The sequence below is a fragment of the Apostichopus japonicus genome, chromosome 4 (assembly GCF_037975245.1).
Source record: "Apostichopus japonicus isolate 1M-3 chromosome 4, ASM3797524v1, whole genome shotgun sequence".
Taxonomy (NCBI): Eukaryota; Metazoa; Echinodermata; class Holothuroidea; order Aspidochirotida; family Stichopodidae; genus Apostichopus; species Apostichopus japonicus.
Window position 1 is genome coordinate 4045730 of NC_092564.1, and position 19686 is coordinate 4065415.

Below are 19686 nucleotides of genomic sequence, written 5' to 3' on the forward strand. Positions count from 1 at the left end.
CTTTAAGGTTAGCCAGAGGAACTTTGAGCAGTTTTTCGGAAGAGGGAACGAAGAATAGTAGTTGTGATTTATTTGCTGTGCATATGCAAGTGTCCTCTATATTAGTGATATTATCTAGCAGTGTTAGAGCCTTGGTGAAATGATTATAACTGCAGTAATGCAGTAATTGTGTGGTAACTATCTGATGATATGTAAGGGTCATTTTTGCTAGAGTTGTTCTCTGAGATGACAAGGACATTGCTGCAAACACTTGATCAAAGATACTTCTGGTAAATACTTCAAAAATATGTGTGGAAAGAAATGACTGCCGTAAGGGGATCACTACACAACCTTCTCTGTTTGAACCACTTAACAGGATTTGATTGAAACTAACTGTAAATATGAACAGCAGTGTATTATACAAGTGAAGAGGACTTGTTTAGTTTGTTACGTATTCTATGCTGACAGCTGTAGCAAACAATCATCCAACTTTCTGGGTGTCTTACTCTTGTTAGACAATATTTTATGTATGCTCTGTAATAAACAATGTAGGCTCATTCAATTGATAAATTACACAGTGCTCATGTGTGTTTGTACAGCTGTAAACTAAATTAAATCTATAACGTTGGATGTAAAAGAAATTGCAACTAGATACCATGTTGTGCATTGTACATAGTGAAATTGAGACAACTGTGACATTATTCCATCACTGTATGTTAGGGAGATAGGAAAAAAAAAATTTTTCATAAATTTCATTTCATAAATTAATACACAGTGACCCTAAATGGCAATATGTTTGCTTGCATCAGTGCAACTATTATCGATGAATATAATCTCATTGTGGTGTCATCAGGTATTATTTTATGAGTTACTAACAATATTGTTGCAGTTTGATGTGGTCTGTCTAAATCTCCCTGTCACTGTAAAAATCCAAATAAAAACAAAATTCCAAATAGGTAAATTGATCGTTATGTTTCTTACAGATGTGCAGATCCGTGCCCCCCTGGTACCCATGGCGATAATTGTGGCAGTGTCTGTCAGTGTCAAAATGGAGATTGTGATCCTACAACCGGGGACTGCATCTGTCACCCAGGATGGAGGGTAATATTTAGCTACATCACATTGCCAACAGTCTAGTCCAATCTTTGAGCAGAAATTTCCCTTTTTTTTCAATGAATTTGTTATTCCTGCTATCCAAGCAACATGGAAAGTTATATATCTGTTATGAAAAGTCCATATTTGAAGAGGTTTGATGAAAAAGTGATTCAAAATCTAATGCTTAGTTAAGAAAAGTATTTTTATTTTTGTTGAGAGAGCAATAAATATTGTCTAAGAAACGAGTAGGTTTATCATAATAGAGAGTCCTGCCAATAAGAAATATAAAATCTGAAAGATTATTATCAGTTTATCAGCTGAGAACTACTGTACACCTAGTTGAAGTAATTTCTGCTATTTTTTCACCTAAATATGTGGAACTGTTGTGTAAGTGAAACTAGAAGTAGTTTTTCAGTCCCATTAAATTGTCTATAATTGGTATGATTTTCTAGGGTGCGGTGTGCTCGCTAACTTGCCGTGATGGCTTCTTCGGGCACAACTGTCAAGATCGTTGTCAGTGTTTCAATCAAGCCCCATGCGACAACGTTGATGGAGTTTGTCTGTGCCTCCCTGGCTTTACAGGAGACAGATGCGAGATGCAGTGTATCCCTGGCAGATATGGTTACAACTGTTCAACTCTGTGTCAGTGTATGAACGGGGCCAACTGTTCCCCTGTTGACGGCTCTTGCACGTAAGTGGAAATACAATGTTGTCAGATGGTAAACAGGCTGCCTTTGGAATGTGGAATAACATTTGAAGAAAATATATGTAGTAGTGTAGCACTATCTTGTTTAGAAAAGAAAAGTCAATATTATTTCAAGGGTTCCATTCTCTTCAGTGATAGTGCACTTTTCAGAAACTGCTTTATATTTCTTATTGAATTTTAATACTTAAATTGAAGTGAATATTTTCTTTCCCAGTGAAAGTGTCTGTGATAACTGTTTTGTTTTACTTTCAGATGCCAGCCTGGCTGGAAAGGAAGATTTTGTGATGAAAGTGGTAAGTTTGTGCTCCCAACTGTTTTTTGCTTCAAGAAAATGAGAATAATAACATATTTTCTCTGCTATCTAGTGTTTTTAATTGCCATGTTTCTTTGCTTGGGATGACTTTAAAATGCATTGATTTGCTTCTATAAGATCATTGAACATGTAATGTAGACTTCATTATGCGACAATTATTACATATCTTAGAATACACACCCACAGATATGCACCCAGTTGTGAACATTTTTCTTAGTAGGTCATTTCAAGTTATACTTCAGCAGCAGCAACTGTCAATTTGTGCAGTATCTTGTTTCTATCAGATAAAGACTAGGAACTGTTCATACTGCCAGTACAAGTGCTTTGAATCAGAATATTAGAGAACAGTATAGAGTGGTATTTAGTATCTTAAGTGCAATCACCCTTATATATGTGATAGCTCTATGAATATTCATTATATCTAGTATATATACTTATTATGTGACAAGTATTACATTCACCCATATAGTAAGTTTATGAATTGTCTTTGTAATCTCCAAGCTTTCCATTCCAGATATGTGTAAAGCTTACTTTGTTTCACCAGTACATATTTATTATGTGATATTTCTGTTCAGAAAACCTATTTAAGCAAGTTTGTGTACAGTGTGTATTCAGATAAATGATCTGAAAAGTACAACATTCTTTCTCCCTACCACCCCACCCCCTCCCCTTCCTTCCGTTTCCCCACACTGCCTTCAAATACACCATTGATTACACTACTGTTGTGACATAATTGTTATTTTTTACTCTGCAGTTTGTCCCAATTGGAAGTATGGTGCCAATTGTTCTGAGGACTGTATGTGCAACACAGTTAACTCCGTAGGGTAAGTGAAACAGCCTTAACCTGACAGCAATGTATCATGGGATGTGACATTAGAAGAGATTCTGGAGGGCATGAGAGTAATATAGAGGATAAGTGATGTAAACAAACCAAATAAAGATGATGTTTAGTAACAGGGTGGTAAGGATTGATCGAGTTGAGGTTTATGAATCATTGAATACAGTAAAGTCATCCACTAGACAACCTTCACAGCTAATTTTTTTTGTTCTTTTAATATATTTGGCCGTCTCTGACGACCAGACTACCATTAAGAATTTACCCCATTTATCTAGCCTAAAAACTTCTGGATAGGATTATGTAAGACTTGAAAGTGAATTATTGGTTGTGAGTAATGCAGGTTTAAGAATGATCATTTCCATCTATTTAATGATTGATTAAGAGTTATGCAGGTTTAAGAATTATCATTTCCATCTATTTAATGATTGATTAAGAGTAATGCAGGTTTAAGAATGATCAATTCCATCATTTTAATTCTCTTCCAATTGTAAAGATGTCATGGCTTGAACGGTCAATGTTTCTGCAAGAAAGGCTTCATCGGGATGAAATGTGGGGAGATATGTCCTCGGGACTACTACGGCCACGGTTGTTACCAGAACTGTATGTGTGATAATGGTGCGCAGTGTGATCACATAGATGGTACATGCACATGTGCTCCTGGGTGGACAGGGGAATAGTAAGTCAAGTTTTAAGTCAAGATATTTGTGTATTTGTTTATTGCTTCTAATCTACTATGAGTTGCAGCTGGATCCAGTCAGGCAACCATTTATGGGTTAGCGTTTGCTAATGTTTCATCTTGCATAGCCCCTTTCATGAAACTACATGATTTTCTGGTTCCATGCTAATGTGGTAAAAATATTACAAAATAACAGACAAAGATACGCAGATTTCTTAAGGAAGAATTCACACATGTAACAAATAATAGGGATGACAGTCCCCATTTACAACCTGCCTTAGGTTCATTATGAAAACTGAGTTTCAAGTGCCAAGTTTAAAGGATCATAGAAGTGATTTTGAATGTTATGGCGAAATGCATTGCATTTGTAGTAATGAAACTGAAAAGTCCCTGATATCTCTCCTCTCTTTCCTCCTTCTTTTGCAGTTGTGATGAACGTTGTCCAGAAGGGACGTATGGATATGGTTGTAACCAGGCTTGCCAGTGTCTAAACGGCGGAACTTGTTATCATATAGACGGCAGGTGTTTCTGCTCTCCTGGTTAGTTGGTGGTGTACTCTATTCGGGGAGGGGGGGGGGTTGAGGTCAAGTGGTTAAGGCAGTGGACTGATGATCTAAGGATTACAGGTTCGAGCCCTGGCCAGATCATTGCGTTGTGTCCTTGGGCAAGGCACTTTATCTCCATTGCCTATCTTCACCCAGGTGTATAAATGGGGACTTGCGAGGTAACTTGTAAATATATAGTTGCGTGCGCCGGTTTGTGGCTGCACCCTATGGGAAGTCCCCCGGGGGACACATGGTTGTGGTGCACTGTGGTGCCCCAGGAGAGATTGATTGAATTGCGCACACTTTGGTGTGTAGGTGTGACAAGTTACCAATGACCAAGGCTAAGTTGTCAAGCGCTACGATCTCGATGGAGCAGCGCTTTATAAGTGTCATATATATAATATGTATATATATATATATATATATATATATATATATATATATATATATTTGTTCAGTATCGGTTTCTCCTCCCCCTCCTCACAATCATTGAGAGCTTAGTCAGTCATAACCAACAGCTTATACTTCTTAATGGCTAACGGTTTGGTTATTCCTGAGTGTGCATACAATTTGAGGTCGGAAGAATTGAAGCATGATTAAGTGTGAAACAAAAGCTCTTCATAGAAATCATACCAAAACCAAAAGTACATTTGACATTAACAGTCAAGTGTTTTTTCTTTTACTGTGCATCTGAATATAATTATATGACTATGAGTAACAGTGAAAGTGATACTAGCGTCATAAGAGTTTTTGTTTTGAATTGTTATCAGAAGCTATCATGCAATAAATTTTCTACTGAGTTGGAAGGAAAATATTCAATTCAATGAAACTGGTTTCAAAATAACTGCTTATGTAAATCCCCTCCATAATGGTTTCACAAATGCTGACAATATGAACATTACTGAATCTTTATGGATTATTCATGCCTGTGAAATTGTATGTTGCCTCAGTAGCTTCATGATTAACATAGATATGACTTTATAATGCACAAAGACGTATGAGCCTTGCCATTAACTTAGAGGTCCAACTATATGACAGCTTTGGTGTCCCTGTGATTCATTACAACATTCTCTGCGTAATAATGGAAACATTATAAAGTAGTAAGGTGAAGGAATTATTGTTTTGGAGCACAGCAGATATGAAGAGTGGGTAACCCTGCAAACATTTAAAGTAGAATGGTATGCCATAGTTGGTTCTTTGTGTTCAAGAATGTCACAAAGATTGGTCTACCTATACATGCAGTCTATATTAGTTTCTTATTCTCCTCTCCTGAGATGAGAGATCATATATTTACACCTCTGATTGTTAGTGTTACTATCAAGCTCAAGTACTCTGTTGGTTTATTTTTGAGAATTGAAAGTTTCCTTCCTCCTCTAGTGGACTAGTTTGCATATGCAGTCCCATGAAACACTGTCTTTGCACACCAATAGGATGATAGCAAAGATATCTATTGGTATATTGTACATGAAACAAATTTGAAAGTAAAAAACTTACGTATATACTTTTTTATTGGAGCCATGTTATGTTTTCCCAACCTGTTATACATAGTACAAGTTCCTGTCCATGTCAACAAGAATAAATGTAGTACATAGTTTTGTGTAACAATGATTTCTATTGTGCTGATGGTTTTTGGTTAGTTGAGGTTAATGGGGCCTAAAATTAAATGTGAGGGCAGCAAGGGTGTCAACTGTGTGAGCAGTTAAGTATCATGCATAATATATCTGGTTTCAGGATGGCAGGGAGTGCACTGTACAGATACTTGCCCAGCTGACCGTTACGGCCAAGGATGTAATGAAACATGCTCATGTGTTCATGCACAGTCATGTGACCCATACATTGGAAGCTGCAAGTGTGACATCGGATACATTGGCCAGGATTGTTCAGAAAGCTGCATGGTAAGTGAGGCTTGTAGTCCCTCAAAGACAGGTTTGCCAGACAAATTGCAGGAGATAGGGGAAGGGAGTAGGATGGGGTGTGTGTTACACAATCAGGGGACATATGTTGATAGGTAGGGTGGAGGAGATAGGGAAGGGTGAAGGATGGGGGTGTGTGGTACACAATCAGGGGACATATATTGAAGGGTAGGGTGGAGGAGATAGGGGCAGGGAGAAGGATTGTGGTGTGCATTACAAAATCAGGGGACATATATTGAAGGGTAGGGTGGAGTATATAGGGAAAGGTGATGGATGGGGGTGTGTGTTACACAATCAGGGGACATATAATGATCGGTAGGGTGGAGTGGAAGGGAGAAGGATGGGGGTGTGTGTTACACAATCATGGAACATATATTGAAGGGTTGGGTGAAGGAGATAGGGAAGAGAGAAAGATGGGTGTGTGCATTACACAATCAGGGGACATATATTGAAGGGTAGGGTGGAGGAGATAGGGAAGGGAGAAGGATGGGGGTGTGCGTTACACAATAATGCTGGATAGGATGGAGGAGATAGGGGAAGAAAGAAGGATGGGGGTGTGCATTACACAATCAGGGGACATATTTTGAAGGGTAGGGTGCAGGAGATGGGGAAGGGAGAAGGATGGGGTGTGCATTACACAATCAGGGGACATACAATGCTGGATAGGATGGAGGAGATAGGGGAAGAGAGAAGGATGGGGGTATGCATTACACAATCAGGGGACATATATTGAAGGGTAGGGTGCAGGAGATAGGGAAGGGTGAAGGATGGGGATATGCATTACACAATCAGGGGACATATAATGCTGGATAGGATGGAGGAGATAGGTGAAGAGAGAAGGATATGGGTATGCATTACACAATCGGGACATATTGAAGGGTAGGGTGCAGGAGATAGGGAAGGATGAGGTGTGCATTATACAATCAGGGAACATACAATACTGGAAAGGATGGAGGAGATAGGGGAAGAGAGCAGGATGGAGGTGTGTATTACACAATCAGGGGACATTTATTGAAGGGTAGGGTGCAGGAGATAGGGAAGGGAGAAGGATGGGGTGTGCATTACACAATCAGGGGACCTACAATGCTGGATAGGATGGAGGAGATAGGGGAAGAGAGAAGGATGGGTGTGTGCATACACAATCAGGGGACATATATTGAAGGGTAGGGTGCAGGAGATAGGAAAGGGAGAAGGATGGGGTGTGCATTACACAATCAGGGGACATTTAATGATCGGTAGGGTGGAGGAGAAGGATATGGGTATGCATTACACTTTTCATGCAAGTAACCACTGCCCTTGATGAGACTGAAATCATTAGCATTTGGTTAGCCCTAAGCATGTATGCAATAATAGTATTAAAGATGGCTCAGTTGATATATTGGTTTATATGTTTTTCAAGAAACATACTCTCTTGTGATATTGGATATCTAATTTGTCACGTAATAAATAAGGTTCATTCTCTTCTCCTGTTGCTTCATAAAGTGTACTGCATTTATAAAGTAGTCGTATGAGTTGATGTTGGTACACTTTCTTCCCTGAATTCCAAAATTTCATAACAATGTCGTTGATAAGCATGACAAGGCATGGTGTCATTCCACAAAATATGGAGTTTTAAATTAACAACTTTTTCGTTGGAAAGTTATTCATTCTAGAGGGATTTCTGTGTTTGTTCAGTTGCCATCTTAGAAAATATATTTATACATGGTTTTTTTTTCAGAATCGTATGTTTGGAAGAAACTGTAATCTAACATGTGATTACTGTGTAGAGGCAACTGGGTGCACTATCGTGGAGGGCAAATGTCAGTGTAAACCTAATTTCTATGGCGTGCTTTGTAACAGTCCTTGTGAGAATGGATTTTGGGGAGACACCTGCAAGGAGCGATGTTATTGTGAGAATGAGGGATCTTGTCATCCTACAACAGGAGAGTGTATTTGTCCTCCTGGTTTTACTGGTATACAGTGTGAAAACTGTAAGTAGCTTATACTAAGTTTCATGCTAAATGATTTTCTTCTCAAGACTTGAATCATGATAGTTTTCTTTGGATAACAGCAAAGTATGTCTGTAGTATCAGTGAAACAGAATTATTAGATTTAAGCGTCTGCACTGAAGAACGTTGTAACAGACTGACCATGTTGGCTAAGAATTTGGTAGGATGTCCAACCACCTCTTTGTTCTAATTGGGTGGATTAATTCATAAATGTTTGTTAAGGAAGTACCACAGAATGTCTAGCCGTCTTTGGTCTTCTGTTCAACATTAGAAATCTAACTGACAAGTTAAAGAAGACACAAACGCAACTATCATCTGAGGCACATATGACAACAATCTTTGTGAAGAACAACTCTCTCCCGAAACTGCTAAAGAAAATATTGTTCTGTTTGGGAGATGTCCTATGATCAAAGTGGTGTTTTGGAACTAAATATGTAAATATGTGACGTCCTAGTGCCACTAGGTTCTAAAACCGTTCACTCTCTCTTTGTTTATCCTTTCATATTTTCACCTTAGAATGTTAAAAGTGTTGACACTGGCATTAGCCTTCATTTTGTCATGTTAAGAGGTGCAATATTTCAGATTTAGCATTCGCCAAATCCATCATTAGTACTGGGAAACATAAAACTAATGAAGCACATGTGACTCGATGATGTCATATTTAGACTTAATATAAGACTTAACTCCTTTGTGTCAATGAAGTTTAGATCTGTGATATCTCTGAAGTGGAAGAAGATTTTCTCTTAGATGTTTAGGGACATTTTTCATGACAGTTATCTTTATCACATAGACCAATCATGATGATACTTGGCTTTGTATCTCCTTGGCTATGGAAGGGGAGGGTGGGGGGGCGTCCGGTCAGTTATCTTTGGTTTGTTTAAATGATGCAAGTTTGGATTATGTCTCCATTGAGATTTCCAATTTATGCCATTGTTGCTATTATAGTAAAATATAAATGCCAAGACATACACAAATTTTAACTTTGTCATCCACTAAATATATTCATTCTGTTTTTTACTATTTAACTCAAATGACATAGGCCAAAGTGTCATAGTTATATAAAGTAGCATAATATCCTTCTACCTCATCTTAAGAATTGCTGTAACTAAAATGGGAAATACTGTATTTCAAAAAATGTGTTACAGTGAATGTAACAGGTTCAACAGACTTTTGTATACTTGTCCACTTTTTGATAAGATTGCCCCGCTGGGACTTACGGATACAACTGCCAGTACCAGTGCCCCAGCGATTGCCTCTCCACCAATGGAACTTGTCATCCAGAAACAGGCATTTGTATTTGTCCAGCTGGCAAGACTGGAGTTAATTGTGATGAAGGTGAGTCATCTCTTGTTTTCCTTCTTAGTGAAAAGTAATTACCTGATCATTTATTGGACAAGTGTTATATTTCATGTAGAACTCTTTTTCTATGTCATAGTTTTCTTTAGAAATTAGTTCATTTAGCTCAAAATTGTTTCCTTCCAAATGAATAGTTAGTTTGTGAGTCAGCATCAATTTTTTCTTGCAAAGGATTAACACTAATATAACAAAAGCCTAGGTGTAAGAAATTAATCAGAACCAAACATAATTTTTCTTAAATTTTAAAGAAAATAGAAACATTCATGTTTGGCTGAAAAAAGAGGAAGACATTGCATTAAATTCCCCTGTATCGTTTTTTGAGAAACCACATCTGAAGTTACCAAAAGTAAACTTGAAGCAAGCCGGTGTGATGTCAGAGATGCACACTGACAAAGTCTTTTAATGTTTTTTGTAGATCAAATTTTCTTCTTGAAAATCTGGATGCATTAAATATGAGTACACTACGGTCATTGGGGTATTTCCATTCCCTAAAGCAAAGTTGGAACCCTGTTGAATCCAAGGTCAAACAATAAAGTGATTAAATAAAGAGAAAACAAAACTTCTTGCTGTCTTTATGCAACTATGACATCACACCTGTTTGATTCACTTCTGGTGCAAACTGTGACAATGTCAACTTTCCATATCTGCAAAATGCAATGTAAGAATTTCACTACAATGCTTTGTACATGTCCTTTTGTCTTTAGTAGAATGCTTTGTACATGTCCTTTTGTCTTTAGAAGAATGGTTTGTACATGTCCTTTTGTCTTTAGTAGAATGCTTTGTACATGTCCTTTTGTCTTTAGTAGAATGCTTTGTACATGTCCTTTTGTCTTTAGTAGAATGTTTTGTACATGTCCTTTTGTCTTTAGTAGAATGCTTTGTACATGTCCTTTTGTCTTTAGTAGAATGCTTTGTACGTGTCCTTTTGTCTTTAGTAGAATGCTTTGTACGTTTCCTTTTGTCTTTAGTAGAATGCTTTGTACATGTCCTTTTGTCTTTAGTAGAATGCTTTGTACATGTCCATTTGTTCTTAGTAGAATGCTTGTACATGTCCATTTGTCTTTAGTACAATGCTTTTACATGTCCTTTTGTCTTTAGTCAAAAATAAATATTCCTTTGGGTTATCCCCTTCATTTCTCACTAATTACCTAGAAGGAAAACAGTAAAGAATATTATCAAGTTGAGTCTGGTTGCCTTCAGCTGGAGAGTGTTTGACCATCTGAATATTTGACTAATCATTCTAATCAGTCATGTCATGTGACAGAATGTTTGCAATCACTGTAGTGCTCTCTGGTTTTGTTTTTATGTAACTTGATTTTTAACATAATCTGACATTACTCTCTCTCATTCAATAGGGTGCCCCATGGGAAAGTTTGGTCTCTCTTGTTCTGAAAACTGCCTCTGTCAGAACAAAAGTGTTTGTGACTCTGTGACAGGGCAATGTGAATGCCAACCAGGTACCATGGGCAGGTACTGCAATGAACGTGAGTTGATCTGAATGAACTGCGATTTACTGTTTGATTCAAAGGAAGCTGATCATTTCTCATGTTTAATTAATGCAAAGATTTAAATACCAACATAATTTCAAGTTAAATTCTTTCATACTGAAGTTGTGTAGTAGCCCGGTTCACTGTGCGCCACTGTGGAGTGCATGGTAGTACCTGACATCTAGATCCATCCAAATTGCCTGTCGTAGGTTTAACTTCCATTGCATACGAAGGGTGATATTATATATGTAAAAGCAGCTTTTTGTGTCTGGATGACAGCTTTGCCAAACCTGATGAGTATTACTGAATGTATTACAATTGATAAAAAGAAAAGCTCACAGGTGACTGTTAACAACAGCATATGACTATAAACTAACTTTAGAATGATTCAGACACAAGATAGTGATGTCTTTGTTTTATCCATGGGACCTGCGCTCATAGTGGTATGTTTGAATATCAGTATGTTACCATCTAGTCATCATTTGTGCCTAGACCTCCACCCCCCCCCCCCCCCCCAATCTGATCTGGACTATGTTGATTTAAGAGTATATAGCACAATGCCTCCCAGAAATTAAGACTGGCTTATACCAGTCTGTTCTTTTCATTCATCCAGTGTCTGACAAGAACCAGTTTGGTATGCTAGAATCAATTATCAAAACATGCTTTGGCAACAATTATCTAAACTCAGAGGTGGTTATCATCTTCTATAATTTATTTCTTAACCAAATCTAATTCAATGCAAGTGACTCTTATGCCCATTTTTCAGCATGTCCACCTGGTTTCTATGGCCCAAAGTGTGCCTACGAATGCACTTGTGGCAGTGGTGCTACTTGCTCTGGATTTGACGGTGAATGCATCTGCCCACCTGGTTTTACAGGCCTCTTTTGTGCCGAAGGTAAAAATCACCATTCAGAGAACTTTGTTTTCAATATTAATTGGCAGTCTTATTGCTTATAATACTTTTGTTTCAAAGTTAGGAAAATAGTCAAGAAAGCAGAAGCAAACTACACAGAAATAAAAAAAAAAACAATAAGAAAGCAATAGATTATTTGGTGCATCAGTAAGTTTAGGGACTTTCAGTTTACTAATCTATAAACTGTTGTTATGGTTGGCAAGGTTAATAATCACAAAGTTAAAGGCAGGCATCAAAGACAATTTATATTATTCAGTAACCCCAAAACTATCTAAAATTCGATTTTTAAGTTAACCGCTTCCTGTTGAACTGAATACGCTCACTTTGAAAATTGGCTCCTAAGGCCTACCCACAACAGTAAACCGCCATTGATTACGCAATACACTTGCAAAATAACGTTTCCAAATTGAGCTTGTGTCACTCTTTAGTCAGTGCCGATGATCTGTTTACATTAATATATTGTACTAGTTGCTGTTTTTATCTATAACTACCAAACTTGTTGCACTGCTGCATTTAATGCTTGTAAACACAACTGTCAAAAGAATACTTTGCCTGTAAAAATCTTTAAAGTAACCTACACGGTGTAACATTTCTCTGTTTAAACTAGGGAAGGCTATCGATAACTAAAGAAAGCTTTAGCCAAAAGCAGCGAATGGTGACATCAGACCTGGCTAGTTTTATTGACTGTGAATGTTATTTCAGTGAGCATAAGAATTGAAAAGACTCAACAACAAAGAAAACTTGATGATTTTTCTTATTCGTTTCTAACTTCCTTTGTATTTCAGCATGCCCGTTAGGCTTTTATGGCAAGAAGTGTGTAACTGCCTGCAAATGCTCAATGGCAGGCACCACATTGTGTGACCATGTTACAGGAAAATGTCAGTGTGAGGTTGGGTATAGAGGGGAACGATGTGAAAAATGTAAGTTTTTCTCTTCAAATTTGTTTTTCTCATGAGAATTGTTTGTCTTGAATCCCCTTCTTTTTTTATCTAGTGTTTTTTGGGGGAGTGGGGGGGGGAGACTAGAGGGGGGGTTTACAGTGATAAGGCCACCCTACGAAGTGCTTTTCATTCCAAAGATATGTGACGACCATACACTTTTGTGATGTATGGAACAATTCTTTTCAAGATTTCACAATAAGAACTGTAGACAACAACCAAACTTTCCATTGTTGTAACAGGTGCCACAAAATGGTAGAAAGTTCAGGATTACTCGAAGAATATCTACTAGTTAAAAGCTTCAAAGATCCGTCATAAGCAGTTATTTTCATATTGTTGCTGTGTAGGAAGCATTACATCTCCTTTGTGTAGAAACTTATATGCCAACTTACTTTATTCCTTGAAGGCAGTTGGTTACATTTCATAATTAAGAGGACATAACTACATTTTACTTATCATTTACTTAATGTAATCTAGTGTACAATGTTCAAAGTGAAACGTTAATGTGAAATGTATCATTTTCATGCCCAGAAAATTTCAGTTCTCGATATTAGATACCAGTTACTGAGTATAACAGATTTTGTTCCCTTTTTATATGCAAATTAGGCCAGAGTATGTATATCAGTTAGGAAAATGTTGGTTGGTAAAGTGTTGATGCTTGTTACAAAATGAATTTCAAATTTCTGTGTGTGGTAATGTTTGTTGTGGCTTTATGGGTAACAGAAAAGGGTAGGTACATTTTGGGTTTGCAACAGACCTAACATGGTAAACACAACCAGTTGCTTTAGACTACATCCTAGACTGTTTATTATATATTATATCTCTCTTTATAGATTGTAACCAGGGTACTTATGGCCCTAATTGTCAGTTAGACTGCAATTGTGCCAATGGGGCTCAGTGTGACCCCGTTGCTGGAACTTGCATTTGCAGAGCTGGGTGGCAAGGAATTGACTGTACCACTGGTAAGAATCAGTTATAAAGATTAATGCAATATGTGTGTACATGTCAGGAAAAGTATTTCCCTGTGCAGAAGCTTAAATGTAACAATTCTGTTTTACTGAAACTGCAGACATTCTTTGCTGTCATCCAAAGAATAACATTATGATTTTAAGTCTTGTCATGAGAAGAAACTCATTTAGCATGATACTTAGTATAAACTGCTTACAGTTATCACACTGTACACCAGTAAACCCAGGTTCATTCATACTTAGTAAAGATTCCTAAATCCTATTGGTCCATTCAGGTCAGCTGACCGTGGTTAATCCTGTGAGTAATGCACGGTAAAATTATGGGGCATCACTTTAATAAATCTTTGGTTATATGTAACCAAAAATGTTTTGTTTTATGATTTTTCCCCCACACAAATGGCAGTGTATGAATGAACGGGGTTAATCAACGGTCTAGCATGCGTTACTCACATGATTAATGCACTCCGGGTGTTAATGCTATCGCTGGATGCACTCGGGCTCCACCCTCGTGCATCGCTTGCATTATCCCCCGATCGTGCATTAATCCTGTGAGTAACGCACGCTAGACCGTTGATTAACCCCTCAAGGACAAATACACTCTCCTGTTGTAAGATGACAAGATCCCTCATTCTCACATGAACATCGCTCCTTGCAGGTGTCTCCCCAAAATCCATTCTCACAAGGGCTGTAACAAAGCACGCCATAGAAATTAGGCTTACACTGACATTTGCCCTCCACGATAGTGCACCCAGTTGCCTCAACACAGTAATCACATGTCAGGTTACAGTCTCTTCCAACATACCATTCTGAAATAAAACATGTATATATATTTTCTGTTAGTCAGACTTAACAGAAATATGGTTTAAGACGCAACATTAAAGCCCTTCTGTGATTGAGGATGGTTTGTGCTCATGTTACTTGTTTCTACCAGGTGGCATGATGGCTAGTACAGAGACACTAGCTTTAACCTTGCTTCTTGAGGGTGGTAGGGGCGAGGGGAGAGGGGTGAGTGGTACAGGATTATTAAAATATTGCCCAGAGCTTGATTTGTTATTTTCTGAGTTGTATCACATCTAACTTTTCTGTCTCATTGCAGTTTGGCTTTCATATACTGTGAACTATGCCAAATTCTATTTGTTATTTTATTGTACCCGTATTTTTCTGTTATTTTTGTTCAGCCACCTCTGTGTGTGCTTCTAAGGTATCTCATTACTATTTATGTTTCTTTCTTTCACGCAGCATGCCCAATAGGGAAATTTGGCTTCCATTGTCTGAATAACTGTAACTGTCCGGCAAAAGCTGATTGCCATCCAGCCAGTGGCAATTGTACTTGTCAACCTGGTCAAGTGGACAAGTTATGTGCAAATGGTGAGTCAGTGGTTTCCTAAAGACATGCATACATACATACACTTTGATTGGTCTTAATAGTCAACGTTCAGTCTGTGGTTGGGAATTCTTGATTTCTAAGATTCCTAAGACTTACATGTCAAGCAGATTTCTGTTAGTTTTCCGTTTTATTAATGCATTACCGAAGGCAAACGAAATGGATTTGATTATTTCGTTGTGTGTGCACGTGTATGTGTGTGTATGTGATGCTCATGCTTGTAAACATGATAACTCAAAAAGTTTATATCTTGGTAGAACTTAATTTCTCATATGGAGATATGTTGGAGAGTGGAAAAGTTGATTTGAAATTTGTGGTGGCCAAAAATTCATTTAAAGTCAACAGAGATTCAAAGCGGTAAAGCTTACATTATGTGTTTACTTTGTATATAGATCCACCTATCTAAGTGAGTACAAAAACCCCTGTTGAAATTGGCCACAGGTCAACAGAGGTCAAAGTATGAAAACCTGGTAAACTCTATAAGCCTCAAAAAGCCTAGCTTGGTTGAATTTCACTCATAATATATAGTTCAATGAGTTGAAGAACCCTTTAGATTTTGGTGGAGGTCAAAGTTTATTTGTAAACCTGGTAAGTACAAACATAGATTTTGAACAAACTTCATACTTAATATGTTGATTTCTCTTAGTGAGGACAAGAATGCTAACAAAGTTGGTGATGGCAGAATATCATTTAAGTTCTGCAGAGGTCAAAAGTCTGAAAACGTTGGAATCACAAGAAATCCTAAATTAATGCATAGAATGAACTTGATAAGTAGATTTGCGAAGTGCAAGAACCTAGCAGATCACTTGTAGTCAAGAAATGGTCATCAATTAGAAACTTTGTGTGCTACATTAGTTTTGAATGTTCTCATCTCAAATGTGGTCAGGAATTGTTGTAAGTTGACAACTGTTTAAAGAAGCATTTCTCCATGAGCTTCTATTAGTGGTGTGATTGTATAAATTTTGAGGTCAGTATGTAATGAAGGCATCCATTATCTGGACACCCTCTTATCTGGATTCTTTAGAAAGAATTTAGTTTGACCTGTCTGATCACAAAATGAAAGTCACTGTGCATTTGGCATATTTTCATAGCAATATTTCATAGCTTGATTAAAATTCATGAACATAAAGATATCTGACAATTGAGACAAGCCACAGATTTGGAAACAATGTTTAATTAGAATTTTTCCATTGTACAGTAATTCAGTTGTCATTTTAAAAACCGGTCTTATCAAATTCCAGCATAAAAGTTTTATGATGTATAATGTTTTGATTAATAATATTTTTATTTTCCATCTGAAGGGGGAAACCTTGGCCGACAAGAGAGTGGTGGAGAAATTTTTGGGATTCCATTCATTGGAGCTCTCCTTGCTGGCATTTTCATCATCTTGCTGGTAGCATTGATTGTATTCATCTTATGGAGAAGAAAGAGAAAAGAAAAGCAAGAAAATGCATCTGTGATGTAAGTAAAATATCTCTCGTACTTCAGTTATCTCCACTTGCTGTCATAGTCGGTTTACGTTATTGCATGAATTCAAATTAATAGATAAATAATGACACAGATGACTTAATTTCAGGTAATTGCAGTGGTCTGCACAACCGCATGTCTTCCATCTACATTGACACTATACAGGTAGCATGTAAACACAGAATGCCCTCTCACTGGTGTACAATATGCATTCCTTGCCCCAGTCAGCTTACAGTTCTTGAATGTAACGTTCAATGTTAACTCTTTGCTCCCCATTAAGCATGTCTGAATCATCTGGCAAATTGATCACCTTTTAAACAAATTGCAAATTAAAAAAAAAAAATATTTGTGCAATTGGACAAGAGAATCTTCTGTAATATATTTAAATAATCAATTTATGACATAATGTATGTATAATAGTTAGTTCATCTTCTTTTTATTGTCTACCACCATGCAGGTATAGGTCAGGATATGAGAGTCCGCAGACGATCTTCCATACCCCAGTACAGGGCCAGAATGATAATATACCAAACAACGCTCTCTACTTCACTAATCTACCAGGAAAGGATAGAGACGAACCACCTTACATGGGAGCCATCGGAAAAATAGATAACCTTGCAAATGGGAAAGGATCCCATACCAGAGGTATGAACTCTTAGACATTTTGAAATAAAATAAAATATATACTTTGAGGAAGATTGGGGTGGGTGGGGGAGTGGATTGGTGGTTAGACTGTGAGAGGAATAGTGAATTGTGTAATCAAAAAGATGGGGAAAAAAAGGTTTGAGAGGAGGTTTGTAATATCTTACACGTGTCCATATGTTCATAAAAATGTTAGTAACTGCGAGAGTTTGTGCAGTTTGTTGGTCATGTGACATCACACTCTGATCAGAACTTGAATTTGTGTATCATATCCATATACATTTTAGTTTTTTATCTTAGGTTTTTACTTTGCTGAGAATTAAGAAGAACTATTAGACTTGTCAAGCTGGGAAGACATATTTTCACTTGTTGCTTTTCTTTTTACCTGGGAACAGGGATCAGTACAACTGTTTGTTCATAGTATGCCAATACAGCAAATGATTTTGCCCTTTAGTTTACCGGATCGCTGTGTTTTTGTTGTCAAAGGTCTTATAACGTAATAATATTTAGGCCAACATACGTTCTCAGTGCTCTTCCTTCTTTAACATTACAATGTGGTGAAATATTCTCAACTTATCTGGCAGGGATTTTGCTCATATTGAGAGAATTTTGTCGTCAGAAAAGAAAGTATTGTCTCTTGTGGTCATCTTTTTCTGTCAAATTAAAGTATGTTATCTTGAGGACGAGTGGATTCTGTATTATATGTAAGTTTGAAAAAGAGAAAAAAAAAATAAAACTTGCAAGCAAACTAACAGAGCTATCTATAAATATTTCATCTCTACAGCTAAAGAACTGAACAAGTATGAAGTTGCTCCTCCATGGAACAAAGAGGACAGTGTCAGAGCTGGTAGTGTAAATCACTTTGACGGTGGAAATGTAGATAAATTGAGTCATCTAGATGATCAAGGAGCGTGTAAGTTAGATACGATTTATCACCACGGTGATTCAATTTAAATCACAAGCATTTTGTCATGTTTCAAATTCCCTTATACAATAGTCCTGCTGTGAGATATTTAAGAGTAGCATAAGCTCTGGTTGGCAAAACTCAACAAGAAGCATTGTCACCATGGCAATCACCGGTGTCTGGAGGTTCATGGCTAAAAGTTGCCCTGTTTTAAATCAAATGCAACCAATCTAGGGAAAGCACTCTGTTTTTTGGAATTTATGTGTGTTGATCAGTCCTTGAGTATGCAGAACTCAGTGTTTAAGACTTTGGTCTTCATGGCAATTGGAACTTAGGTCATGAAATAGAAGTTGAGTGGCATCCAAGTTTAAACTCATAGAATATCTACGGTTTAGTCCTTACTGTATAGGGGATAAACTGTATGCATCATCTGGATAATGTCAGGATAACGTTAGGGGCATGATTGGGAAGAAATTTCCTTTTGTAAATTATTTTAATAAGTCAGCATTGGTTTGGAATAATGTTTCTCTGTTCCTTTCTCAACAGTTTTTGTGAGTAAGCAAGATTCTGATTTTTCGTCCAATAAATCCGAGGAGAATCTTTATGCAGACATCGATGACTTGGACATTCATCCCAAGTCAGAGTACAATACCTTGCCTAGTAATGCACCATTACCCACTCAGGGTAGGTTCTCTAGTAATTCTCAGTTGTAATACTGTGGTTTGTTAAGGTGGAGGAGAAAGGGGTGGGGAAGGGGAGAAGGTTGTTAGGGTTGGGGAAGGGATGAAGGATGGGAGTGAGGGCAGGGAGAAAGTGGAGAGGGATGGGAGAGAGAATGGAGAAAGGGAAGAGGGAAGGGAAAAAGGAGATAGGGATTTTGGGATGAGAGAGAGGGAAGGGATGTAGGGAAGAGAGAAAGGGGAGTAAAGGGAATTGGAAAGAGGGGGAGGAAAATGGAAGAGGATGCCCTGAAAAAGGCAATGGAGAAAGGGAAGAGGGTAGGGAAAAAGGAGATGGAGATTTTGGGACGAGAGAGAGGGAAGGGATGTAGGGAAGAGAGAAAGGGGAGTAAAGGGCAATGGAAAGAGGGGGAGGAAAAGGGGGAAGAGGATGCTCTGAAAAAAGGAATTAGGAGGAGAGGGAGAGAGAAGGCATTTGCACACTACTGATGATTACAGCACTTATGATTTGATGATATCAGTACCAGAATTCCTGTCCCTGTTACCTGTGCTTAAAGCTGCACTTCCCTTTGAATGTGGTATTGTGTACGTGATATAAAAGAAAAGCTGAAAACATAAGTCGTCCATCATAATGCTACCAGGAGGAATGATGACATGAGCCATCTAGACGTCAAAAGTACACATGAGCAAATCATAAGTGTCTACATTGCATAAAACAGTTCAGAAAACACTAAAAGTGATGGGAACCATATAGTACTTTTCATTATAAGCATTTCTTTCAAAATCACATGTAAATAATAAGAGACTCAGTCTGAAATTATTCAAATTCTCAATTACCATAAATATAACTTTCATTTCAGTTGTCGTAAATCACATTTTCTTCCCTCTTCTTAG

The 19686-nt window shown here is 37.6% G+C and overlaps 1 protein-coding gene across 2 annotated transcripts in view; it reads left to right on the forward strand.

The window, feature by feature from the left end:
• LOC139966187 (uncharacterized) overlaps nucleotides 1-19686 on the forward strand; it is a 63121-nt gene that overhangs the window by 37322 nt on the left and 6113 nt on the right. For both annotated transcript variants that reach the window (XM_071968965.1, XM_071968966.1), the window contains 18 exons: nucleotides 963-1080; nucleotides 1527-1765; nucleotides 2033-2073; nucleotides 2848-2917; nucleotides 3425-3607; nucleotides 4034-4146; nucleotides 5884-6047; nucleotides 7783-8035; nucleotides 9251-9388; nucleotides 10765-10893; nucleotides 11663-11791; nucleotides 12595-12729; nucleotides 13581-13709; nucleotides 14955-15083; nucleotides 16401-16560; nucleotides 17024-17211; nucleotides 17993-18121; nucleotides 18659-18796. In XM_071968965.1, coding sequence (XP_071825066.1) covers nucleotides 963-1080; nucleotides 1527-1765; nucleotides 2033-2073; nucleotides 2848-2917; nucleotides 3425-3607; nucleotides 4034-4146; nucleotides 5884-6047; nucleotides 7783-8035; nucleotides 9251-9388; nucleotides 10765-10893; nucleotides 11663-11791; nucleotides 12595-12729; nucleotides 13581-13709; nucleotides 14955-15083; nucleotides 16401-16560; nucleotides 17024-17211; nucleotides 17993-18121; nucleotides 18659-18796 — 2585 coding nt within the window. The remainder of the gene's footprint in view (nucleotides 1-962; nucleotides 1081-1526; nucleotides 1766-2032; nucleotides 2074-2847; nucleotides 2918-3424; nucleotides 3608-4033; nucleotides 4147-5883; nucleotides 6048-7782; nucleotides 8036-9250; nucleotides 9389-10764; nucleotides 10894-11662; nucleotides 11792-12594; nucleotides 12730-13580; nucleotides 13710-14954; nucleotides 15084-16400; nucleotides 16561-17023; nucleotides 17212-17992; nucleotides 18122-18658; nucleotides 18797-19686) is intronic.